Below are 24,536 nucleotides of genomic sequence, written 5' to 3'. Positions count from 1 at the left end.
TCTCACCTCTCTTGACTTTGCTATGCATTCCTGGCTCTCTCCTCTGTTAGGGGCTTGGCTTGACTAGCTAGCAGCTTTTTATCAGTGGCAATCTATCAAAACCCTGTAATGTGCTCAGCACAGGGCAGAACAAATCAGTGTTCTACCTCACAATTTAAGGAAGGCAGGGGGCTAGTTTTTGTTTTAAGATAAAAATCTTTTGACAAAACACAAACTCCCCAAAACTTCCTTTAAACCAAACAGCATTGTCACACCCACAAAAGCTCCTATTACTTACCCAGCCAGATGACTCAAGATCACTAACGTTTCTATTCATAAGGACTTTGCTGGCCCATAATCAGTACACCAGGCCAACCCCCATCTTCCTTCACCCTCCCCTGGGAGACTGACGTTTGGAGCACCTCATTTATTAGAAAAAAGACTGTGTTTTCTGCCGGAACTGTTTGTCCCAGGGCTTTTTTAAAAAAGGCACTGTTAAGATCCTTTTCAAGTTCATTCACTGAAGTGGGGAAAGGAGGTGACAATAGGTTGTAAGTTTACCGATGACCAGAGTATCCTGCTGAGGAATCACCCACAGTGACATTCCTGTCACCCAGAGACAGGGCTGAGGCAAAACGCAGGTGCCCTGCTTTCTAGAAGTTCCAGGGTGGGGAGCATTTTCAGCTTTTGCACTGTACCCCAATGAAAATGGGGCTTCTCCTGCCCTTTGGAGCACCCACTTTCCCTGCAAATTAAAACCAACCACACCACGCCATAAAGTCTATCCTAAACCCGAATGCACCCCCAAGGTCTTCCAGCACCTCGTCGGACACTCCCCAACCTTTCCGGGTCGGGGGCCAACACGGACCGCACCGGGTGGACTGGCCCGCCCGCGGGCTGCGGTCCCGGAGCGCGCGGAAGGAGCGCGGCCGCGGCGGGCGGAGCGCGGGCGGCCGGGAGGGGGCGCCGCCCGGGCGCGGCGGGTCCGGGAGGGCGGCGGAGGCCTGGGATTCGGAGTCGGAGTCGGAGCGGGAGCCGGAGCGCGGCGCGGGGTCGCGCGGGGGTCCCGGGCGCCAGGCCTCCGGCGAGGGCAGTCGCAGGTCTCCGTGCAGCGCCGCCCCTCGGGCTGGGGAACTTGTCCCGCGCGCCCCGTCCGCAGCCGCCTGCGCCTCCTCGTCCGCGGACCCCCATCTCCGGCCGCGGCCGCGCGGCTCTTGCTTACAAAGGAGGGAAAATGCGGCGGGCGGCCGCGCAGCGCGGGGGCCCCCGGGCGGCGAGGATGGCGGCCGCCCCCGGCACCACGTAAGACGCCCCCACGCGCCCAGCCTCGGACCAGGCCCGAGCCCCGCAGCCAGGCGAGCGCTGTGCGTCGCCCGCGGCCCGCGAGGAGGCGGAGGCGGAGGAGGAGGACGAGGCGCCGCCTTCCCCGCGCCGCGCGCCCTCGCCCGCCGTTGTCTGCGCTGCGCTGGACCAGTTTCGCGAAGTTGCCGGGGCCCTTCGCCGCCCAGATGTGCGACCTCATTGAACCACAGCCGGCCGAGAAGATCGGCAAGATGAAGAAGTTGAGGAGAACTTTGTCCGAGAGTTTCAGCCGCATCGGTGAGTGTAGTCGACTGTCCCCGGTGTCCTGCGGGCGATCCCCGGGCTCGCTCCCTCAGTCCCCGCGCCCACTCCGTGCTCGGGGCACCAGCCAGGCGGCTGCCACCTCGGGAAACAGGGATGGAGGAGAGGACTCCAGGCTAGGGCAGGGACCAGCTGGAGGGCCATCCCTCTCCCCCCAGGACCTGGGCTTCGTTCATGGGCTGTCTTAAGCCTCCAATTTGAGTTCCTCCTCCCCGCCAATAGTATCTTTGGCGCCCGCAGTGAACTGGAGAGGGGACACCCGGTCCCCACCGCCATCGGGTTTCTGTGGCCACCTAGGTTACTTAAAGCGAGTTGGTTTCAAGTGGTTAGCCAATAATTTAGCTTTGGGAATTGTTGAAACGTTGACATGTGCCTGATGTTGTTTAATGTACTCAACCTAAAGGAAGTGGGACAGATACCTTGGGACCTTTTGTTCCGTACTCCAGGTCCTATAATTGGAGGTTTGGGTGTTCGGTTTGTAGGTCTTGAAACCTTCCAGCTGCTGTGGTGAAGGGTGAGCTGTGAAGTTGTGGAGACATTTATGAATATGTCTCCTGAACTTGCTCCATTAGTACAGTCCAGAGGCTATTGTCTTCTTAAAAAAAAAAATCAACCAACTTAACAGAGCATAAACACACAGCATTAACAAAACAAAACAAAACAAAACAAGGCAAAAAGCTCAAGGAATGTTTAGGATACTTAATGAATCCATGCTATAGGCTGCAGCAAGATGACAGCTGTGTCTGGTGGAATGGGTTTGTTGAATCTTGCGTGTTGGTGGCAGAAAGTGCCTGTAAACCTGGAGGCATAGCTGCTATCTAAACTTTGGTCCTTAACTTTCTTTGATACAGGTAACTGTGCAAAGAAAGGAAATCCTATAAGCCCCAAGCCAACACATGGGAGTGTCCCAGCATACCTTCTGGCCTTTGGCTCACTTGTTATGTTAGTGAAAGTTAATTAATTAATCATAAACTAATTCCTTAAAGCCCTGATGTGCCAGTGAGTGTCCGCAGTCTGAAGACAGTTTGCATGTATGGACAATGAACTATGAAAACATGGATAAACATTTAGTCAAGCTTATTACTATTATTATTATTATTATCAATTTTGTTTGACACTTTGCTTTTCCTGAGAACACTGTAAATTATGTGCAGAAATCATATTAGTCATGTCTTTACTTATTACATGCGTTGAATGTACACAGACTCATTTTTCTGAGTTAGGCCTGTGAGTGTGGAGTCCTACATTCAAGTGAAGTTTGAAACCAAGAGGAGTGTGAGAGTGAGGTGTGGAATCTGTGCATTATTAACAAGGATGTTTCAGGGCTGGACCCAAAACACCACCCAGGCGGGTTCTGGAGTCCATTAGGGCCTGTTCTAAAGCACATTAGCTAGATATTTACTAATGCTAATGATTCCGTTGGAGCCCCTCCAGTTTTGTGTTAAATAATTCATTGCAGTTGAGTCTCAGTAAGAAACCAAGAGCAATAATATAAAAATCCTGTATGTTTAAATAATTTTAGGGTTTGATGGCCAATCAGTAATGTTTGGATTAACTGTAGTGTTGGCAGATAGATATTATAGTTAATTGGGCTTCCTGCATTCCTGGGCTTTAGTAGTGTGAGAGCTCCCTTTGAGTCTAACGCTCCTCACCAATACCTTGTATGATTATGTGGCCTTTATGTCCATTCTCTAGGAAACAGTACAGCTCAGTAAAGAAAGCTGATCATTTCTTTATTGAAAGAGGACTTGGAAGAGCAGATCTTACTGTGGTACACTGTGAAAGAAATTATTGACATTTTTAAGTGATTTTTGTTGTGTATGCACCAAACCCAGGATATTTATTAGAAAGGGCACTACTGAAAAAAGTCATCTTCTCTGGTTTCCTTCACACTCAGAGGCAGTGAACTCAGTTTGCTGACTGAAGGATGTTTTTGAGGACCGAGAGGCAATGCAATGAGATTTTTCTATGGGTTCATATAGTTTATAAGCAAGGGATGTGGTCTGTGGGTTTTTTTTTTTCCACTTGGTGAAATGATGACGCAGTGTCTTGTGTGGCATGCAATGGGGACTCAATAAATGTTTGCAACGTGTTGTCATTATTAGGGATCAGATTATACTGACATGATAGTGTTATAGGTAGAAAGGAAAAAAAAGTGGCTACAGATTTGTAGTATAGCATTCTAAAAACATGGTAAGAGTTGGAGTTGGGCAGTTGTGGGCCTGGCCCTCTCTTTTCCTTGGCAACCAGCAATTCACTTAAACTCCTGCATCCTTACCTGCATAGAGTTGTATAATTGTGGAGATCAAATGAGACAGAATAACACTATCTGATATATCATTTATAACATGGTGAGGATCAGTTCCGATTTCTGTTTGTCCCTTCTTATCTACTTTTCTTCATCGAGTGGTCAAATGATAAATGGTTTATTCCCATCAAACGACCCAACATCACCATGTATTCCATGACCCAGTCTAAGAGGGCCTTTGAAATATACATACTGGCTTTATTTTCTTTTCTTAGTCCTTTTTAGGTATAGTTTGTTATATGGTGAAATATCCATATCATTGTTCAGCCATAAGAAATCACTAATCATTTACCTAGAAAATGATGACAGTTCATACATGCATGTGATCTGCAGTCAGTGGTTGTTTTTAATAGTGATTCTGAGTACAAAAGAAGTAGGATTGTTTAATTTGTCATACATCATAGACCATGCTGACTTTGTCACCGTCAACCCCAAACAGAACTGACCCGAGATTGCTGCATAAGGTCAAATGAGACACATTAGGTTTCAAGCCATAGGGTTGTGATTTATGACATCTGCCAGGAAGTGACTACAATAGAGCTATGGCTCTTTTATAAGATGAGCGTAATTAAAGTCTAAAGTCAAGCATCCATTTCCACAGTGACTGTTTCTGGTTTCCTGCTCGGTAGCTCAGTGTGGCCACCTATGTAGGATGGTGGTCTTGTTTTTTAGCAGGTTTCCTCCCTTCCTGACTTAGCACTTGTAGGCTAGCTAAGGTAAACTGGAACTTAATTGTACTTAGTAGCTGAAATGAGCCCATCCATTCCTGGCGCCTGTTCCTTTTTGGACTTCACAGGCAGGCTTATGCAGATGCTGACCCTCCTTCTCACCTGGTGGGAGTCTTTCCGAGGGAAAGGAAGCCTATGCTTGATATTTGAGAGGAGCCCATGTATGCCATTTGTTGAGAGGATGTGGTTGGTGGAAGGAGGAAGCTGTGATTAGGGTGGATGCTTGTGGGTTTCTTGCCCTCTGCCTGTAGGTGTGTAGTTCTAGATTGTCATTGACGAGCCATTCCATGAAGAATGGTAGATAGATGTAAAGTGAAATGCTCAGGTTTATGGTTTCACATTGTGCCAGATTCTTTCCCAAAGCAGTTATAAACGGTTTTAATTTGGGCTCAGTGAGGAGAGCTTGCCCAGTATGTGTGAGGCCCTGAACTCTGGGCCTAGCAGGAGGGAGGGGCAAGGGGAGGGTGCAGAAGAGGGAGTGGATATTATAGTAATGGGGCTTATGTATATGGTTCTTACATAAAAATATATATGGTTTTCATTTGCCAAAACCTTTAGTGTACATTAAAATATGACCTTCTCTCTCTTTGCCACTGAGGTAGGACTCCTTAATGCCACATGTTACTATATACCTTCTGGTGCTAGATATTGTCCTGGAGTTAGTGCTCAATATGGCTGGAGCACAGACTAGTGAATGAGCATTGCTAGCATAAAGTGGCAAATTCCATAATGAAGATTAGTAGTGAAGGTGCCATGGCAGACACAGCAGGATCTCCTTGGTGAGTTACTAAGAAGCCTTTTGGGAACTGTGTCTGAACTGAGGACCAGACAGAGTATCAACAACTTCATATCTATCCTTTTGTTCAGTCAGAGTAGCACAATCTGCTTATTGTCCCACGACATCCTTGAGGACAATTGTGGTTTTACATTTACATAAATGATTAATGACAATCAGGGAACATAATCAATAACAAGATGTTGTGTGCATGTTTAGGTCAGAGTTTACTCATCAGTGACCTGATAGCTATCTGGCAAGAACACCTTTAATTGGTCTTTGTTATTCTATCAACTCCCTTTTAGGGCAAGGTGTGCAATATTTAGAAGAAACCATGTCAGGTGTCAATCTATCAATGAAAGGTCTCTATTGAGTAATAGGCTTTTCAGTCCAAATCTGTTCTTCCTGTGGTAAATAGGGCCTCATGGAGTCATCATGCAGTGGAAATCATCGCTTTTCTTTATTGCTTAGCAAATGCACTTAGAATTTTCTCTTTGTCCCCACCCCCCCAACTCCCTTTCTAACTAATCTCAGATCCCCCACTTAGAGTGGGATGATGGGAAATTGTCAGGACCAAGAAGGCAAGAAAGAGTGGGCCAGTGTGAATATTTCCTCCCCACCCCCATTTACTTCCCAATGTCATTTCACATTTTCAGCCTCCAGTAGGTCAGTACAAGCTGAAGGACAGCTTGGCCAAAGAGAACACAGCTCTAAAGTCCCAGCCTTTGTAAAGACCACGTTAGATAAAACATTTTCAAAAGTTTGTCTTCTGAGTCCCAAGCTTTGCAAGGCTGTCCACGCCACTGTGCATTCACACTTGGTGATTGACAGATACAGCTGCAGTTATGTGCCCATGTATATGCTACTCTGTATTTGAAGTCAATGCTACTCACACATGTAGACATATGAGTATATATATATTTATGTAGTGGAGAAACTTGTTTGTATTATTACATCACCAATGTTTTGTAATGGCCATGCTAAGTAAAAGACACACCGTTGTTGACTGGGCTTGAGAGTTTCTAGATTAGAAGTTAAAATTCTAGTGAAAATTAGTCAGTAGGAATCAGCTAGGATCTTCTATCTTTCCTTCAGGCTTAGCATAAATTAACAGCTCTGTAGTGACAAGGGGCATATAATCAGTTTGAGGGGCAGTTGTTGAGGCTGGGACAAGGACTGTCATTTAATTTTCTGTTCAGGGCAACCTGTTCTGTCATGAAGAAAGTGGACAGTTTGTTATGGGTCAGTTTCTTGGGCTAAAAGGGGAAGACTATAAACTAACTGGTAAGTGTTTTAGCCTCTCACACAGCCTGTACCCTGCTAGCCCACCACCATAGCTACATACTTTTGGACTTTTTAAAATGACAAATGTATAATATGAAGAAGAGAAAAAACCTTTTCAAGACTGCTTGAAAGCCAAGGATGGTGGCTCAAACCTGTCAACCCAACATCTGGGAAGCTGAAGCAGGAGGGTTACTGCTAGTTCTAGGCCAAACTGGGTTAAAGAGTAAGACCTTATCTCAAGAACTGCACCACACTATGACAACACACCTCACCACACCACACCTTACCACACCACAGCACACCACACCTTACCACACCACAGCACACCACACCTTACCACACCACACCACACCACACCACACCACACCACACCACATCACACCACACCTTACCATACCATAGCACACCACACCTTACCACACCACAGCACACCACACCTTACCACACCACAGCACACCACACCTTACCACACCACAGCACACCACACCTTACCACACCACAGCACACCACACCTTACCACAGCACACCACACCACACCACACCTCACCACACCACACCACACCACACCACACCTCACCACACCACACCACACCACACCACATCACACCACACCTTACCATACCATAGCACACCACACCTTACCACACCACAGCACACCACACCTTACCACACCACAGCACACCACACCTTACCACACCACACCACACCACACCTCACCACACCACACCACACCACACCTCACCACACCACACCACACCACACCACACCACATCACACCACACCTTACCATACCATAGCACACCACACCTTACCACACCACAGCTCACCACACCTTACCACATAACAGCACACCACACCTTACCATACCACACCACACCATACCTTACCACACCACACAGCACACCACACCTTACCACACCACAGTACACCACAGCACACCACACCTTACCACACCACAGCACACCACATCTTACCACACTACACCACACCACACCACAGCACACCACACCTTACCACACCACAGCACACCACACCTTACCACACCACAGCACACCACATCTTACCACACCACAGCACACCACATCTTACCACACCACAGCACACCACACCTTACCACACCACAGTACACCACATCTTACCACACTACACCACACCACACCACAGCACACCACACCTTACCACACCACAGCACACCACATCTTGCCACACCATACCACTCCACACCATACCATTACCACATGGCTAGAGTATATACATTCTTACTTAGGAGTTTCTGCTTAGGCTCCCTAATTTCTCATAACTCAATTTCCAGAATAAATTGCTTTTCATTGCTTTTACCAGAGCAAAACCTTTCAAGCAATATATATATATATATATATATATATAAAACCACACCTTTCAATCCAGGCTAGGAGTATCTAGAACAGACTTGTAAACGCCTATGCAGGAGTTTGTAGACTTGAAATATTTCTGTGACTGGTAGTTTCAGATTAGTTAACATTTTGGGCCTCTTCCTTACTATGAAACATTATAATTAACTGGGATTTAATGAACAGATAGTTGACAACTACAATCTTTTATTTTTCTTTGGAACGAGATAAAATTCCATTTTTAAGGTTAACCGGATTTAGGGTAAATCTGGGGTGTTTGTTAGTCCCTATGAAACATTTTGAATGTGTTCTTTTTTCCGTTGGAAACACTTGACTATAAAATTCATTATGTTAAGTGTTTGAGTTAAGTCTTTTATTCTACACAATACTTATTTGATAGTGCTTGGTCTTTTATTAGCATGCTTAAACGTTAGTTAGAACTAAACTATCACTTAGACACTATGCAGAATGTTTGCCATCCTAACAAGTGGCTTGGGAGGTCCCCAAAGCACACAGAAGGACACACCAGGTGTTTGAGAGGAGATTGGTTCGCCATTGCATTGTGTTCCTTTTCTCCTTCCATTCAAGCATGTTCTGCTGAAGGAGATGCGAAAGCCCGGAGTGCTTTGCCTCCCTGGTTTCCAGAATGCTTCATTTACATATTTATGAAAAGCATTTCACAGAGAAACATGCTGTGCTGTTCCCACTTTCATTTGCAGTTTTTGTATTTTGTATCATGGCATCGTTATTCAGGTTGGAGTACAGTTGGGCTTTCTGAGATGAAAACACTGTAGTGCTCCTGCTTTCTGTTTTCTAGAACTTAGATACTTGGTGTCTCTGGGATGCTTCCCACTAACTGTTTTCTCTCTCTTTCTCTTTTCTAGCTCTGAAGAAAGAGGACACCACCTTTGATGAGGTAGGCTAAGTTTCTTCCTCCAACACAAAGGCGTATTTATTTACTGTTAGGTACAGTCCATAGGTGCTAACTGTGCTTAGAAACAGAACACAAAAACAAAAACAAAACAAGTAAGAAAAAAAAAACCCACAAGAAACAAGAAATAGCTTTTGTTTATTTAGTTACCCCGTTAGCCTCCAATCTCAATAGTCATTTTTACTGAGTTTTGTAGCAATCATCAGAAATGTGTCTTTGAATCAATAAACAAAAGACGCATGCTCGCCTTTGTGTTGTTGCCTTCTTGCTGACAGCTGTGCTTGGGAAGCCCACTGTGATGCGCATGTGTTGGGCAAGTCCAGAGCTGTTGCTAAGTTGGACAGCAAGGCTCCTTTCCAGACCTTGATGAATCAGGTGTGATGTGTTGACGTCACTGATTGTCTGCAAGGCTCCCGAAGGAGAAAGTGACTTTTTCTGGTCCAGTTTCTCTATTCTTTGTGGATCAGATGAGTCTCTGTTTACTTGCTACAAAGAAGTAGGACAAAAAGCCAAAGTTTATATGAAACAAAGGATTCTGAATACACTTTGACATTGTACTTCCCTGAGATTTTGTGACTGTTTTCAGGTCTAAAGCCAGTCATGGGTGGATAATTTGAATGTGCCCTGCCTGCACAGTGTATGAAGTTATATGTAAATAGAGATGTTTCTACTTCTTGTGCTTACCCCACAGCCTACTAAACAGAGTAGTCGGCTTTAATTGTTCCACGCTCTTAGATTCCATGATAGTGCTACCACCCTCCCCCTCTCCCCCTCCCTCATCCCCTCCCTCCCCTCCCCTCTCCCTACCACCACCACTGCAGCAGGAGAAAGGGCACATGTGCTCCTGGAATGTGCTTGCCCTGTCACACAGGGAGGGCCCTTCAGTGCAGGCCTGCAGGCTGGGATTTCTGGATGAGGCTAGTGCCATTTGGCTCTCATGGTCTGCCGCTTCATCACAGCACCTGTTCCGACTTTGTGGTCCAAGCTCTGGAAAGCTGTGGCACTGGACTCCAAAGCGACTTTCCCAGACAGTGTTCCTATAACATCTTCCTGAAGCTATTTCCTGTACTCCTTTCCCATCCTTAGTAGGTAATACTGGGATTTTCTCCAAACCTGCATTTCTGGAATTTCTACTGTTTCATTACTGAGATAATCTGTTTTCAAGAGAGTACTTTTTTTTTTTTTAGGAGAAATCAGAGTGAGAATATGTCCCTCCTTTTCTTTCCTTATAAAGAAAAACCTCCCCTATAATTATGGAAGTAATTTAACCCTACATAAAGAAAGACTTAAAAAAAGAGAGGAAAATAAAGCCCTTCAATTGTGCTATCCAGATATAGCCACCGTTGAGTAGACTTGCTTCTTTCTCCAAGTTTTAAAGCCACAGCCCATTATTATACCACCATTTTTTCTGTAAGGCATGGCATATTTCTTCATGTCTTCATAGGCTTCCTAGTCATTGTAATTAAAACCAACACAAAGCAAAACAAACAAACAAGCCACCTCTTTTCTTATGTGTGCACCATTGTTGTGTGTGTTGGTCTATCTCATAGCTGTAGGTACATTTGTCTAAACACACACATACAGCCGAGGGCTAGAGCAGAGTAAAGGATGTCACAAGCTGGCAACTGCTCCTCCAACCTCACTTCTAAAACCTCTGTGGAGTCAGAGGTCCGCGGCTTGCCATTTGAAACAAAATCATCACCAGCTCACACAGTATTTTCTTTCTTCCATGGCACAGAGATTTTTTTTTTTAAAAAATATTTTAAATGAGAGACTCAGACAATGCCAGAGCTAGAAGAACAGCAGACACTATTATTTCCTCATCCCAGCATTTCACAGATGAGCACATTAAGATGCGAAGGACCAGAGTAATTTTCAGCTAGTTAAGGAAAGGTCAGGGTCTGGGGCGTGGCAGCAGTGGGGCCTGCCTGGGGGTAAATGCTAAGGCATCTACCTGCCATTGAGCAACTGCTGCTCGATCCACAGATCTGCAAAAATGGTAGCGCCTTCCTATTAGGTGACTTGAGTGGATGAAATAAATTAGTCTATGCAGAGCCTTTAGAATTCGATCTCGCATACTGGAAGTGGCAGAGTTTATATCACCCTCCATGGCTGTCTCCAACACTGTCTGTAGTGATCTGTCTTCTCTACAAGGACGATGGAAGGATTCAATCCAAAAATAGGGCTACAAAGGAGATTCCGTTTCAAATATACCTCTAACATTTCACGTAAGGCTCCGTGTAATGATTTGTGTATTGAGATGGTGAAAATATTATCTAAAATTCACCAATTTTAAATCTTCCACAAGGGGATGCCACATCTGCTCTTGTTGCCCTTGGTCACAATGCGTGTGGTTAACTTTGAATAGTGTCTGTCTGCTTGGGGAGCAGAGGGTGAGGAGCGGAGAGGAGGCAGCATGGCTTTGAGCTTGCCACTGCTTAGCTATTTGGATAAGGTTTTAATGAACTCAGTCTTAGTTTTCCCGTTTATAAGTCAACCAGTTAGACTGCTTTTCAAGATGCTTTGGCCTCCTGCATAGGATTCTAAGTAGCACAGTTAGCTCATATCAGGGTCTGGGAGGAGAGCACTAGGTGTGTGCCTATGTCAATGGGAAGGAAGGGACAGCTTCTTGAGGAGCATTTTCAGATTGCTGTAGTAGAAGTTTTCTTGAATGTGCATTTTTCTTTCTTTCTTCCTTTCCTTCTTTCCTCTCTCCTCTCTCTCTCTCTCTCTCTCTCTCTCTCTCTCTCTCTCTCTCTCTCTCTCTCTCTCTCTCCCTCTCTCTCTTCCTCCTAGTGTTGGAATCTGGTCTCTATAGTCTCTTGGAATTCACTTGAGACTGGAATCCTGCAACTTGAGGGCTGGGTCAGTTTAGCTATGCAGCAAGGTGTGGCAGCTCTCTCCTTCCTCCAGTTTATGAGCTTTGGGCTCCTTATCACAGGGACCTGTGGGGAGAGGCCTGCACTAGAGTGTGGGTGCAACTCCGTCATTGGCTTGAGGATCTCTGTCAGGTGTGCGTAAGTGTTTGACCTGGAACAGAAATGTGTTAGTTATTTACTCTTTGACTGTAATGCTCTGCTGATTTTGTGTGTGTGTGTGTGTGTGTGTATGTGCCTGTGTCTGTGTTTGTCCATGTGTGTGTGTGACTGTGTGTCTGTGTGTGTGTGTTTACATGTGACCATTTTGAAGTTAAGTGTTGAAGCCTTCAGATATTTACAGTGTTAGGTAGTGAGTGTTGCTAATCCCCTCATGGTTGGATGCAGGGAATGTATCCAACCCTCCACTCATTGTGCATTTACTGGGACCCTGACTTAAGCGACAGCCACTTTATAATCTGTGGATTCAATCTATAAGTTTTGGATGGACTAATCAGGATTTCCAAAACATGTTCTCTTCAGTTTCAAACTTACTTCTACAACCAGCTGAAGTGTGGAGAGGTAAATGTTGCTGAGAGAGCAGACCTACTAGATCGAAGGTAAAAGAAACCTGGTTTCTTCCGAAATTGCTTTTACTGGGCATGGTGGTATCACCTGGAGAACCCCTCCCCTCAGCGCCTGAGACTCTGCAGAACTTCCTGAGTGCCTCTGTGGCCACATTCTTCCTTAAGTAGTAAACCTACACCATGCCTTTATGCTGAATATCAGGTTTTTTTAATGGTTTCTTTTGAATAATTATTATGCCTGATGTACAAACGGTGAGAAAATACAGGTGTGTACCAATGTAAATCTACCACATACAAAGTCTTGTGAATGTTGGAGACAAAGGTTCCAGTGAATGAGAGTGCATCCACATGGGAAAGACTGGAAGCCTCTGATGTTTCAACAACCCACAAGTTGCTGTTGATTAAATGAGAACTTAAATTGTATGGTCTGGTGTGTGTGTGTGTGTGTGTGTCTGTGTGTCTGTCTGTTTTAAAGATCCCAGATGAGGAACTCAAACAAAATGTTGACCGTCCTTGGCTTTTTGGTGAGATGTACAAAATCTTTAGTGTTTGAAATCAATCCTCAAAGTGCCAAGGGTTTCAGTGTGGTTTGTAAATCTATATAACTCAGCACTTATTTTTATGGTTAAAGAAAGAAAACAAACAACCAGCCTCCTAATCTATGAGCTTTCTTGGCGTGCCTGCTGTTGCCATAGCTGCAGTTCCCAAGGAGCTCCCGGTACTTGTTTTGCTATGTTCCACCTATTTAACTCTTGAAATCCTATGGAAATATAAACAAAATGTATATATAGCAAAATGTTCATTAAAAGAAATCTTGCCTGTGAGAACTCAGGAGTATATTTTAGAGGCCAACTTACATTATATATTTACTTGCAGATAGATGGGGACAGTGTACCCCTGTTTTAGCCTCCGGTCTAGAGCACGGCCCCTGCTACTCATATGATGATGTAACACTTGAGACAGGAAGTGCATTAGTGACTGATGTTGTGAGGACACTGGACTGGGGGCAGGGATGTACTGGGACCCTGTTTTCCAGTCACCGTGGCTGCCTCTCACTGGTGTCTGTGGGTTATGCATGGTCTCCAGCAGTCAGTCCGCACGTAGGGTTTTCCTGATTCTGGAGCTCCAGGCCCCCCACCCCAGTTTCTGAAGGGAAGTGGTCCAGCCTTCCCTTTTCATTTCCTGCTGTTCCCCCATACCTTTGCCCGCTCAGTCCCACTGCCCTGGCCCCGCATGTTGCCCTTCTTTCTTCTGACGCTGGGCATCTCTCTCCTGCCAGTGCCCTCAGTGGTGTGTTCCTTGACACATCATATGTAATCCCCGTCAGCCTGGATTTTGACCTGTCATCTTATCTTCTCACCCAGTCACTGCCAGGAGCTGCTTGGGGAAATCCCTCTGTAAATAAATGTATCAGTTCCCGAGGTTGCTGCTACCTTGTGCTACCTCGAGCAACTGAAGTGCCTTTCATCTCTGTGGCTGTCACTGGCCAGAGTGCTGCTGAACTGTCCGCTCCTGTCTCTAGTGGAAGGATTTTTTGTGGCATATTCCTTTCCTAGTACTGTCTGAGTGACGGGCTTCAACAACACACATTTCTGGAGATAAGAAGTATACCAGAAATCAGAATGCTGATAGAGTTAGTTCGTTCTACAAGCTGAGAGGAGGACCTCTCCCCAGGTAACTCTCCTTGGCTTATATATGCTGGCTTCTTCCTGGTTTTTTATGTCATCTTTCTGCAATATGTGTTTATCCTTCCCCCCTCCCTCCTTTCCTCCTTCCCTCTTTCCCCCTCTTTCCACAGGGACATACTACGTAGCCAAGACTATCCTTGATTCAGGATGCTCCTACCTCTGCATAGCAAGTGCTAGGACTATTTTTCTTCTTTTTTTAAATCAGGGCATCTTTCAGATGGAACCAGGAGCTCTCTGTACTCCTGTAAAACCTCCTGTTAATTTAATTATATTTGTAACAATCCTTTTTCCTCCTTCCTAAGTATGATCACTTCTGGAAGTATCAGAGTTAAAACGTAGACATGTGAGTTTTCATGGACACAGATCAACCACTACATCCTTTCTTAAAGCTCTCAGTCTTCGTAGCTTTCCACTCCCTTCCTCCAGATGCCTGGCACACTGGCCTTCCCCACTCCTCCCTGACTCCAGCACACTGGGCTTCTCCGCTCCTCCCTGACTCCAGAGGGCTGTTCCTTTCCTCCTCTTCTGGCCACTTCCTCTTCCCTTTCCCTGGCCCTGTCTCCTACACTCCTCTTCTAGAAGCTTCCAGGACTGATTCCCTTCTGTATTTCTGGGTGTTACCCATTCCTAGCCTGTTGGCCACAGGCTCTGAGCATGCTCCACTCGCCCCTCGTGTTTTCTTTTGTAACAGTGGCCCTCGGACCTCTGAGATCATGTCTCATGCTCTCATTGAGTGTCTCGTCTGTCCCTTGATTTTGGCTACCCTCTTATTATAGTCACACCAGAGTGTTTGACTCAGCTTTCTATTCCAAACTCTTCACTGAGGTATCCGAGTGCCCATTTATGTGTTTCTGCCCTTGTAGCTACAGCCATCCTGGGCTCAGTGAACACAGAATATTAATAATTCTTGTGTTGTCCAAACCTATACTTTCTCTTGCTTTTAACTTAGAAACCGGCTTTTCCAGCTATGTGATTTTTCTAGGGTGGGAACCTGTTGTCTTCCTAAATTCTCCAGCCCCCTATGCAAACACTGGCTTGGCTCTTCTCCTTATGTCCCTCTGGTTCCCACCCCTACCATGGGCACACACTTTTGACATCTCTTGCCTGGCCTTGTGGTTGTCTTCTGTCTGGCTATCCTCCCTGTGCTTGCTTTCCAGTTCCAACCTGATGAAATCTCCGACACAAATCACGCTCTGCTCATACTTCCGCCTTTATAGGTCTTTGTCGGCCGTAAGTTCATTTTCCTGGTTTGACTTTCAAGGCTTTTCGCAGTCTATTGCGTTGCTGTGCCTGGTGGACATTTATTCACTGTTGTGATGCCCTCGTTGTCATCGCCTCTGCTGCCTGTCAGCTCGGTGCTCTGTCACTGTCACCTGCTTTATCTCAGCTCCTCTTTGGTCTCATGACTTCATTGCTCCTTCACTCCTTCCTTCCCCAAATGTCTTTCAAGGCATGACCCTTCCCTACTGAAAAACTCATGCATCTAGAGCTTATGGATGTCTTGGTCATGAGCTCAGCTTGATTCTCCATCCAGTCAGACTCTGAGAGGTAAATACTGAGTTGTCGAGCAGGTGGCCTCCCATGGCATCACTCCGTCTTATAGAAATAATCAAAAAAAAAAAAAAAAAGCCGGGCGTGGTGGTGCACGCCTTTAATCCCAGCACTTGGGAGGCAGAGGCAGGCAGATTTCTGAGTTCGAGGCCAGCCTGGTCTACAAAGTGAGTTCCAGGACAGCCAGGGCTATACAGAGAAACCCTGTCTCGAAAACAAACAAACAAACAAAAAAAGTCTGTGTTATTATCTAGTTTGTTTCTCACTGTGGTCATTCTGCCTACCCCAGATGCTGTGGCTCACAGTGTGCTGGCTCGTTTCATGTCAGCGTGACACACAGTAGGCTCTTTGGAGAGGAGGCAACCCTGACTGGGAAGATGTCTCTGTAAGGTTGGACTGCAGGCAAACCTCTACAGGGTTTTCTTAATTAGTGATTATTGTGGGAGGGCCCAGCCCATTGTGGGTGTCACTCCTGGGCCGGTGGTCCTGGGTTCTGTAAGAAAGCAGGCTGAGCAAGGCAGTAAGCAGCACCCCTCCATGGCCTCCAAGTCCCTGCCCTTTAGTGTTCCTGCCCTGAATTTCTTCAGTGATGAACAGTGATGTGGAATCATCAACCAAATAAACCCTTTCTCTCCCAGTTGTTTTAGTCTTGGAGCTGTATCACAGCAATAGTAACGCTGACTTAAGACACAAGCTAACAAGCTGTATGTTATTGTTTAATTATAGCAGAGGCCATTGTATTTCAAGCTCATGATATTGCACAAGTTGAAAAAGAGCCTCAAGTCTCCTCAACTCTCTTGCTGGAAATTTAGCTTAAATTTTGCACGTCGAATAACTTTCCGAGTTTTTTTTTTTTCCGATTTCTATTCTAAAAATGTTCGATCAGATATGCCATCTCCCTAATTATGGTAGACATAATTACCATAATTATGTCTCCTCCGGGCCAGTGGCTGGAATGTCTGGGTAGAGTCAGAGAAGTACATGTCACAGAATGCAGAATGTGTGACATTTGGGGGAACTAGTCACCTTCATTTTGACAAGACCAGAGAGCTAATAGAAACCAAAAGCCAAGGTTCATCCTGCTTCTGCCTTGAACATTGCTATTCTGTGAGCAGGATCACTAGGCTGCAGCTGTCTGTGTCCTGTGAGGGGTGAGTGCTCCCCCACCCCCAGCTGTTGGTGTGTGTGTGTGTGTTCATTCATTCGTGGAAAGCTGGCCTTTGACATTGGAAGAGTTTCCGTATTGCATAAGTACTTAACATTTTTCCTCAACACGCGGAGTGTGAAGTCTTGAGGTTGCTTGGCCGTGGCTGAGGCCCTCTCTTTCCACGAACCAGAATGACTGGGATTGACCAATCAAGGCTGAGGTGTCTCTGTTTCCTGAGGCCTTGAATCTGCCGTCTACTATTGATTTCTAAAACTACAGCAAATGTGTCTCTTCTTATTCTTGACATTGCAAGTTCTTAACGGTGTAATTATAACCCATTTGAACCATTGGTGGTTCTGTTTTACAAATCTGTTTTCTTAAGACCATGCCAGTATTTTTAAAATTCTTAAAAGAGCATTTTTAGCATTTAGACAATAATTAAAGCGATACATTCCTCTTGTGAGTCTGTTTTATTTATTTATTTTTTTACTTTTAATATATCATTCTCATTATTCTTTGAATTTATTGTTTGGTTTTAGCATTGTGTTTTCTCTTAATATTTAGTTTTATTAACGACTTCTTTTAAAACATATACAGCAGGAAAGCTTCTTAAAACTTTCTCCTTTATGATGTGACAAAACCATAAATACCATGACAGCAATATTTATTACATGGTATTTTTAAGATGAAAAGATGTTTTTCTTCATATATTTTTACTGTTTAAAATTTATTATTTTTTATTTCGTAAGCATAAATGTTTGCCTATACTTTGTGCATGTACATCACATATGTGCTTGGTTTCCAGAGAGGCCAGAAAAGGAAGTTGGCTCCCATGGAACTGGAGTCACAGACAGTTATGAGAAGCCATGCAGGTGCTGGGAATCAGACTCAAGTCCACTGGAAGGCCATCTGGCGCTTCTAGCTGCTGAGCCATCTCTCCAGCCCTTTGTATATTTTAAAATATCTATTCCAAATTGTACAGTTATACACACACACACACACACACACACACACACACACACACGGGAGGGGGGGCAGGGAAGGAGAGACAAAGGAAGAGAAGGTATGAGAAAAACCTTTCTATGGTTTCTTGTTTTTAAAGATTTGTTTATTTATTTATATGAGCACATGTCTTCAGACACACCAGACGAGAGCATTGGATCCCATTACAGATGGTTGTGAATTACCATGTGGTTGCTGGGAATTGAATTCAGGACCTCTGGAAGAGCAGTCGGTGCCCGTAACCGCTGAGCCATCTCTCTAGCCCCTTTTATGGTTTTTATGAGCAGATAGAAGACAGAGAAATATTTCAAGAGCATATAGTTGTATTTCCAGGAAAATTTATATAAGTCTTCTCAGTGATCAAAATGCTTTATCTTTGGTTTTGTTTTGAGATAAGGTCTTAATATATAGTCCTGGCTATCATAATACTTACTGTGCAGCTCAGGATGGCCTTGGTTTCATAGCCATATTCCTGCCTCAGTTTCCTGCATGCTGAGTTTGCCAGCACCCACATCACATCCAGCTTAACAACATATAATAAACATGACGTGTAGGTGCTGAAAGAGGCAGAGAACGCAGGGAGTGTTGGGATTCTCAGCTCTCTGCCCTTATGTGTTCTTTTCCAGTCTAGGATGTTCACATGTGAGCTGTCTATATGGTGTAATGTTTGGAAGGTGTCTTCAAAGTCAGAGTTTAAGAATTATAATCTCTCCCTACTATACCTCAGATGTGTCACGCAACTCTGTGTTTTAATCGATTTAAAGGCTGCAGTGTGTAACTAATTTTCTTTCAAAAACACAGCAGACTGATGGCACCCTTGCGGTGTATTCTAATGGTTCTCTGGAAGGGAAAGAAGAGACAGAGCTGTCGTTAGAATGCCACAAACTCCAGGCATCCCAGGGTTTGCCGGTGAGAATGTGCCAAGCCTGTCCTTACCCTCCCTAGTGTATGTGTTGGCGGAGACAAACTGATGTGTGTCCCTAGGATTTAGTCCCTGCTTTCAGGTGAGACTGTAGTGACTCTAACTTACTTATATGTGGGTGTTTACTGGGTCTGTTTTCAAACAAGCACTTGACACCAGTGCAGCATTGGCCCTGGGCAGGGGAGAGGAGAGTTTCCCACACGTTCCCTGAGGACCGGGGCTTAGGCTTCTCCAGGTCCTCCGCTCTACCCATGCGTTGCTTCTGGAGGAGCCCAGAGGCAGTGTGGGGCTTGCCAAATCCTTTAAGTATGTGCAGATGATAAAAATGATCAAGGGCTCGATTTAAATATACCCACCACTGATACAGTGGGGAGGAGTGAAGACACGTATCGCTACATCCTGTGCGGTCTGGATGTCTTAGAATGGCTCCGTTTCAGAACATAATTTCTGAGTTCTGATTGAGAAAACAGGGTTTTCTCAGTTCTACCGTATCTACCTTTTGATACCAAATTAATATTCCAGATACCTCAACCAGAAGAAAAGCTACATTTTTAACCAATGGAACGTATTCTATGGCAGACAAAAATGAATTTTTGTCATTTGTTTGAAAACATTTTTCTCATTAATCTAGATGAGTTGTAGCTAAAGAAGAAATAAAGATTGATGAGATAAACATGTTTGTTCAGGATTGTCATTCATGGCCTGAGTTATAAATTCTTTCGTGTTGTAGGTGCTCATTTGATTTCAGTCTTTGGCTCCCCGGCTCTCCTTAGATTGCTTTCATGTGAATATGATGGAGAATGTCTGCAGTGCCCACTTCTCTCTTAAAAGGCAGGCTATTATGTCTTACAAATGAGGATTCTTGGGTCATTAGATATTGGGGTTCAGGTGTGCAAAAGGCTTGATAACACATGGCCTGTGCCAGATCCTTAATTGAGTTTGGAACTTCCCTAGGGGTTTGCATGAGTCTGTCTAAATGATGTGTTACGCTCAACAAAAGGTGCTTTACTCATAGGGAGAGCAAAGCAAACATGCACTAGTACAGGGCACTGCAGACTGCACAGTGTGGACCACATTAGCTCCAGAGTACTTGCTGGAAGATGAGCATATGAGAGCCTGTATGGCTGACCTCACTTTTGGCTGAGCCATTTTGCCCATGTTCTGCACTTCCTGTATTTCTCTGACGACATTGTCTGGAGTCAGCCTCTGGTAGCATTTTACCTGGATGCCCTGCAGGAGAAATCCTGCATGGGTACCATGTGACATGTGACATACAGACTATCAAGGACCCAGAGGCTGCCTGTGTTTGAACAACTTTTTCTAACAAGGCATGATGCTATGTATTGCTTTGATTTTTCATTCGTTTGTGTGAATGCTTCCCTTTTTTTTTTTTTTTTGGTTGTTTGTTTTAAAGAGAAAGATTAAAAATGAAGATCATAAAGTGTGTGTGTGTGTGTGTGTGTGTGTGTGCGCGCGTGGCCAGTGTCTGGTAAGAATTGGAGGGAAACACATGAGCATAATATGCTGTGAGAAAAAATTTCAATTAAAAGCCTTTAAAAAAGAATGGATTCCTGCAGTGAATAGGACATTAAAAAAGGTTTAGTTATTTGTCTATTTTGTATGTTTGTGTGCTTGCTTGCATGAACTTGTGTGTGCCACATGTGTGCAGTAACCCGAGAAGGCCAGAAGAGGGCATTGGTCCTCCAGAATGGGAGTAACATGCAGGTGGGAGCTGATATATGGATGCTGGGAACTGAACCCAGACCCTCTGCAAGAGAGTCTAGTGCTCTTAAAAACTGAGCCATCTCTCTAGCCCATAGGACAGTTTTTGAATCAAGCTACACCCAGCTTCATGAGAGGAAACCAAGGCATGAAATAATTTCAACAATTAAAAATAATATTGGAGAAAACCTGACTGATTATTATGAAATTAAAGGGGTCTCTTTCTGAATTTACTCTTTACATTTCGGATTCCAGTTTTAAGCATAATTCAAACTATGTTCACATTAGTTTTTTTTCTGGATTTAAGCGAGGATTGCATAGAATGTTCGGTGAGTCATACTTGACTCCTTTAGTGATATTTACATGTGATTACATCTACGGCTGGGCTGCAGCGCTCTGAGACAGTGGAGGTTATGGGCAGTTAACTGTAGGATGGCAGCAAGCTGCGTGGTCTAGCGGCTGGGTCACACTGGGGGGCTTGATGAGTGATGCTGGTGTGTGCTGTAACTGGCAGGTTCTGAAAACAGTTTTAGAACATTTGACTGTGGGTGGGAATTGCCTTCAGTGGACAAGGCAGAGTGGTTAATATTGAATATATTTTTTTCTTTGAGTCCTGAATATATACATGGATTCTGAGCTCATGCATATGAAAGGACCTCACCTTCATATTTATTTCATATTGTGGCAGCTGGAATCTTTGTGAAAGGATAACTATACAGAAAGTAAGTAGATATTTATAACATTTACATTTAGAAGAGATGAAAGGCTTGACTTGGCAAAGAGAAGAGACCCTGAATTCTTTTTTCTTGTTAATTTATTTATTTAGGTAGTTGTGGGCACTGAAGAAAGGAAACAATGCTAATTTCTTTTTCTTTTTCTTTTTTTTTTTTTTTTTTTTTTTTACTTCTATGTCTTTCTCCTCTTCTCTCTGGCCCCAGTTTCTTTGGATGGTCTCTTTTGTTTTGAATTCTGCCTGGCTTTGGTGAAACACACAGCTCTGTCTCCTCTGTAATAGGTGGGAGAGCTGGTAGCTGGTGACCTTCCTCTGTCCTGAGCTTTGTCACTTAGCCTGTCACAGGCCAGGCACTGGGATGGTAATGGGATAGTGGCATTTTTAGTGCCATCCTCCCATGGGTGCTGATGTAGATTTTTGTTTGTTTGTTTGTTTGTTGTTTGTTTGTTTTGGGGGGAGCGGTGCATAATGGGTTCTGGCTGGGGATGAAGGGAAATGTTTCTGTCTGGAGATGTCTCTGTCGGGAGATGGAGATGTTCTGTGCTACCAGCTTCTGATACCAGGGTTGGACCGTGTGCTGCCCCCCCTCTCCCAGGCTCCAGTGTGCATATCAGTTCTGTTACTTTGTCTTTTGCTTGTGACAGAACTTTAGTTGTATAGAGAAGATGTGTAGGGAGGGTACCCACATGAGGAATGATTTCAGATTCTTCTTCGGAACATCTGGGCTCAGACATAGGAGAATCTATTCCGTATTCATGGATTTATTCCCTCTCTTTTTAATGAGAAGGAGTAAGGAAGTGAAAAAAAAAATCTCAAGAGAGCAAAACCAGTTTTCCGGTCACCAGGCTCATTAGGTTAATATTTACTTTCAGAATGAATCTATCTGCCAGCCCTTCCTGCTGTTTGTTTGGCAAGAATTTAATATCCACTTGAAAGCTCAAATTACGTTCCACTTTCACTGGGGCACTTCACTCCCAAGCTGGTGGCCTGTGTGCCGGTCCTGACCCCCAGCTGTGAGTTCTTTTTCTTTCTCTTTTTTTCTTGAAGTGATTTGTATCTTGGGTTTTGGGGAAGAAATGAAACTGAGTCAGATTTTCCCCATTTCTCTGTGTCTGCTGTCTAGCCTCGGTCAAATGGTGAAATGAGAGAGGCCTTGTGCTTTTAAGCCCTTTTCTAACAAGCCTGCTGAGAGGCATGATGAGATTAGACATCTGGTTAATGTCCAGCCTTGAAGAGCTAACAATCACATCTGAAACTTGTGTATATCTTTGTTATTAATTCTTTGCATTATAAAAGCTCAGTGGATCATTCATGGAAAGGTGCGTACAGCTCAGATGACATGGGAACACTGGAAATTTAGGAAAAATGTTTTCTGTTTAGCAGCAACTCATTTTTTCCAGTATTTTATTAATTTGTATTTTCAGATTGATTTTTCTCTTTAAATGCTGTGTATGTGTGTCTGCATGTGTGTGCAGGGACTCTTGGAGGCCAGGAGAGGGCATCAGACTCTCCTGGGTTGTAAGCTGCCGAATGTGGATGTCGGGAGCCAAACTCAGGTCCTCAAAAAGAGCAGTACCTACTCTGTACTGCTCGCTGAGCCATCTCTCCAGCTTCCTATTTTCAGTATTCCAACAGAATATTGACTTTAGTTTGTAGGTTTTTTAATAGATAAAGCTATCTTGTCATAAACAATTGTTGCTCCACATCTTGTGATGACTCAGTCTGTCTTTGGTGCTATTTTGGAGACATGGTTTATTTAATACATAATTGTTAGTTAAGAGTTAAAATCAAATTTTATTAACTTTTTTTGCATTTTGGTATATTTCTCTTAACTCTATTGATTCCAGTATTCTTCAGAGGTTTTCTGGATACATAAGCCTCCTACCCACTAATTATTGTTTATGTTTTCTGTTTCTAGTGTCCCATGACATTGCTTTTTAAATGTTCGATGCTGTAATTTTTCTCAATGGAAGTTGTTAATTTTCCTTATGTCTCAGATGCATATCTTATAAAACATTATTAATGAACATAAAATATTGATTGTCTTACCCTCACCCGAATGTTAATGACGAAAAGTCTTAAGATACATTTCGTAGTACTGTGAATGATTTTTAAGGCATGTTATGTCAGAGAACTGCCAATTATGTCTCATTATTTTGAGGATCTTAAAAAATTTATGTGAAAGGAGAAAGCCCTCTATGCTCAGGTTCTTAGCTGGTACCCTTTGTTCGTTGATGCATGTACATCAGCAGGTGCATCCAGTTTTGAAGTCACAAGTATGGCCTGTAAGCCTTCCGTAATCCCGGCATGGTATTTATGTATAGCTGGAAGTGTGAGAAAATTTTATGAACTTTTATTAGGACATAAACTCTCATTTGGGGAATCTGCAAGGCAGCAAATTAACAGGAATTACAGATGTAGCAGTCAGTCTGGCGAGGCATTTTCCTTTGAGATTCATTTCTGATCTGTGTGTGGACTGGCACCCACATCTCAGCTTGTAACTCCGGTGGTGCTGTCCAGGTGGCTGGGAGCAAGGCTGAGCGCGGAGGGGAAAGCTAGAGCAGGAGATAGGGACGCACCTCTTACCTTCTTCCAGATTCTACAAGGCCTCTGGGCGCCTCCTTTTCCTTAGCTGTGCAATAAGGATACTGGTCTTTGCCAGGAGAAGTTGTGAAGAGCAGTAACTTAAAGCTTGGAAATTCTTTCAGAGGTCTTGGCATCGAGCGAGCCTTCACAGCCACTTCGTGGAGCTGCACCCTTCACGATTGTGGTGTGGCGTGCGTTTGATTTTATGAGCCCTTGCATTTGGGGCGCAGACTCCGGGCTGGCCATGCGGTGCCTGCCTAGCTTCCCCACAGGCTCCAGTGATCTCATCTTAAAGATGAGAAAATCCACACTGCACAATCCAGATTGAGGCTTCCTCCTGTTACTGCCTCAGCTTCTGACGTCACACAGCCTCGCGATGGTCAGGTTAACGGGGTCTAACTACAGGGAATGTGTACCAAGTGGCTTTTGATGGGTAAGAGTTATATCCAAACACATAACTTTGTGAGTCCTACTCACCGATATTTTATAAAGAAACGAGGCTTACATGTGCCATGAATGTGTCTGTGGTGTGCAGCTGGTGGCAGGAATTACACAGAGACAGTGTTGATCATTCTCAGTGGAGGGAGAGGAAGATAGTACCCATTTTTCCTGTTCCTTCTTCTGGTTTGGGGCCTCCCTGTGTCTTCCTGAATCTATTCGGTTCTCTGTTTTGTTTGTTGACATTTTCGCTGGAATGCATTCATTCTAGAGCAGCCTGGTTTCCCAGTTCCCTGACTCCTGCGTC

General features: G+C 44.3%; 1 protein-coding gene across 2 annotated transcripts in view; it reads left to right on the top strand.

The window, feature by feature from the left end:
- The first annotated feature begins 1,301 nt into the window (after positions 1–1,301).
- The window catches only part of Cdk14 (cyclin dependent kinase 14), a 648,997-nt gene continuing 625,762 nt past the window's right edge, over positions 1,302–24,536 (top strand). The window contains exons 1-2 of one of the 2 annotated variants that reach the window (XM_021162869.3): positions 1,302–1,578; positions 8,952–8,983. In XM_021162869.3, coding sequence (XP_021018528.1) covers positions 1,488–1,578; positions 8,952–8,983 — 123 coding nt within the window. In that variant the 5' untranslated portion in view covers positions 1,302–1,487. Of the gene's footprint in view, positions 1,579–8,951; positions 8,984–22,137; positions 22,219–24,536 lie in introns of those variants that run through there. The other variant, XM_029477257.2, reaches the window with a different exon arrangement.

Source organism: Mus caroli, unplaced genomic scaffold (assembly GCF_978045245.1).
Source record: "Mus caroli unplaced genomic scaffold, Mus_caroli_1 scaffold_4, whole genome shotgun sequence".
NCBI lineage: Eukaryota > Metazoa > Chordata > Mammalia > Rodentia > Muridae > Mus > Mus caroli.
Note: the sequence above shows the minus strand (reverse complement) of the source record. Positions and strands in the feature narration are given on the sequence as shown.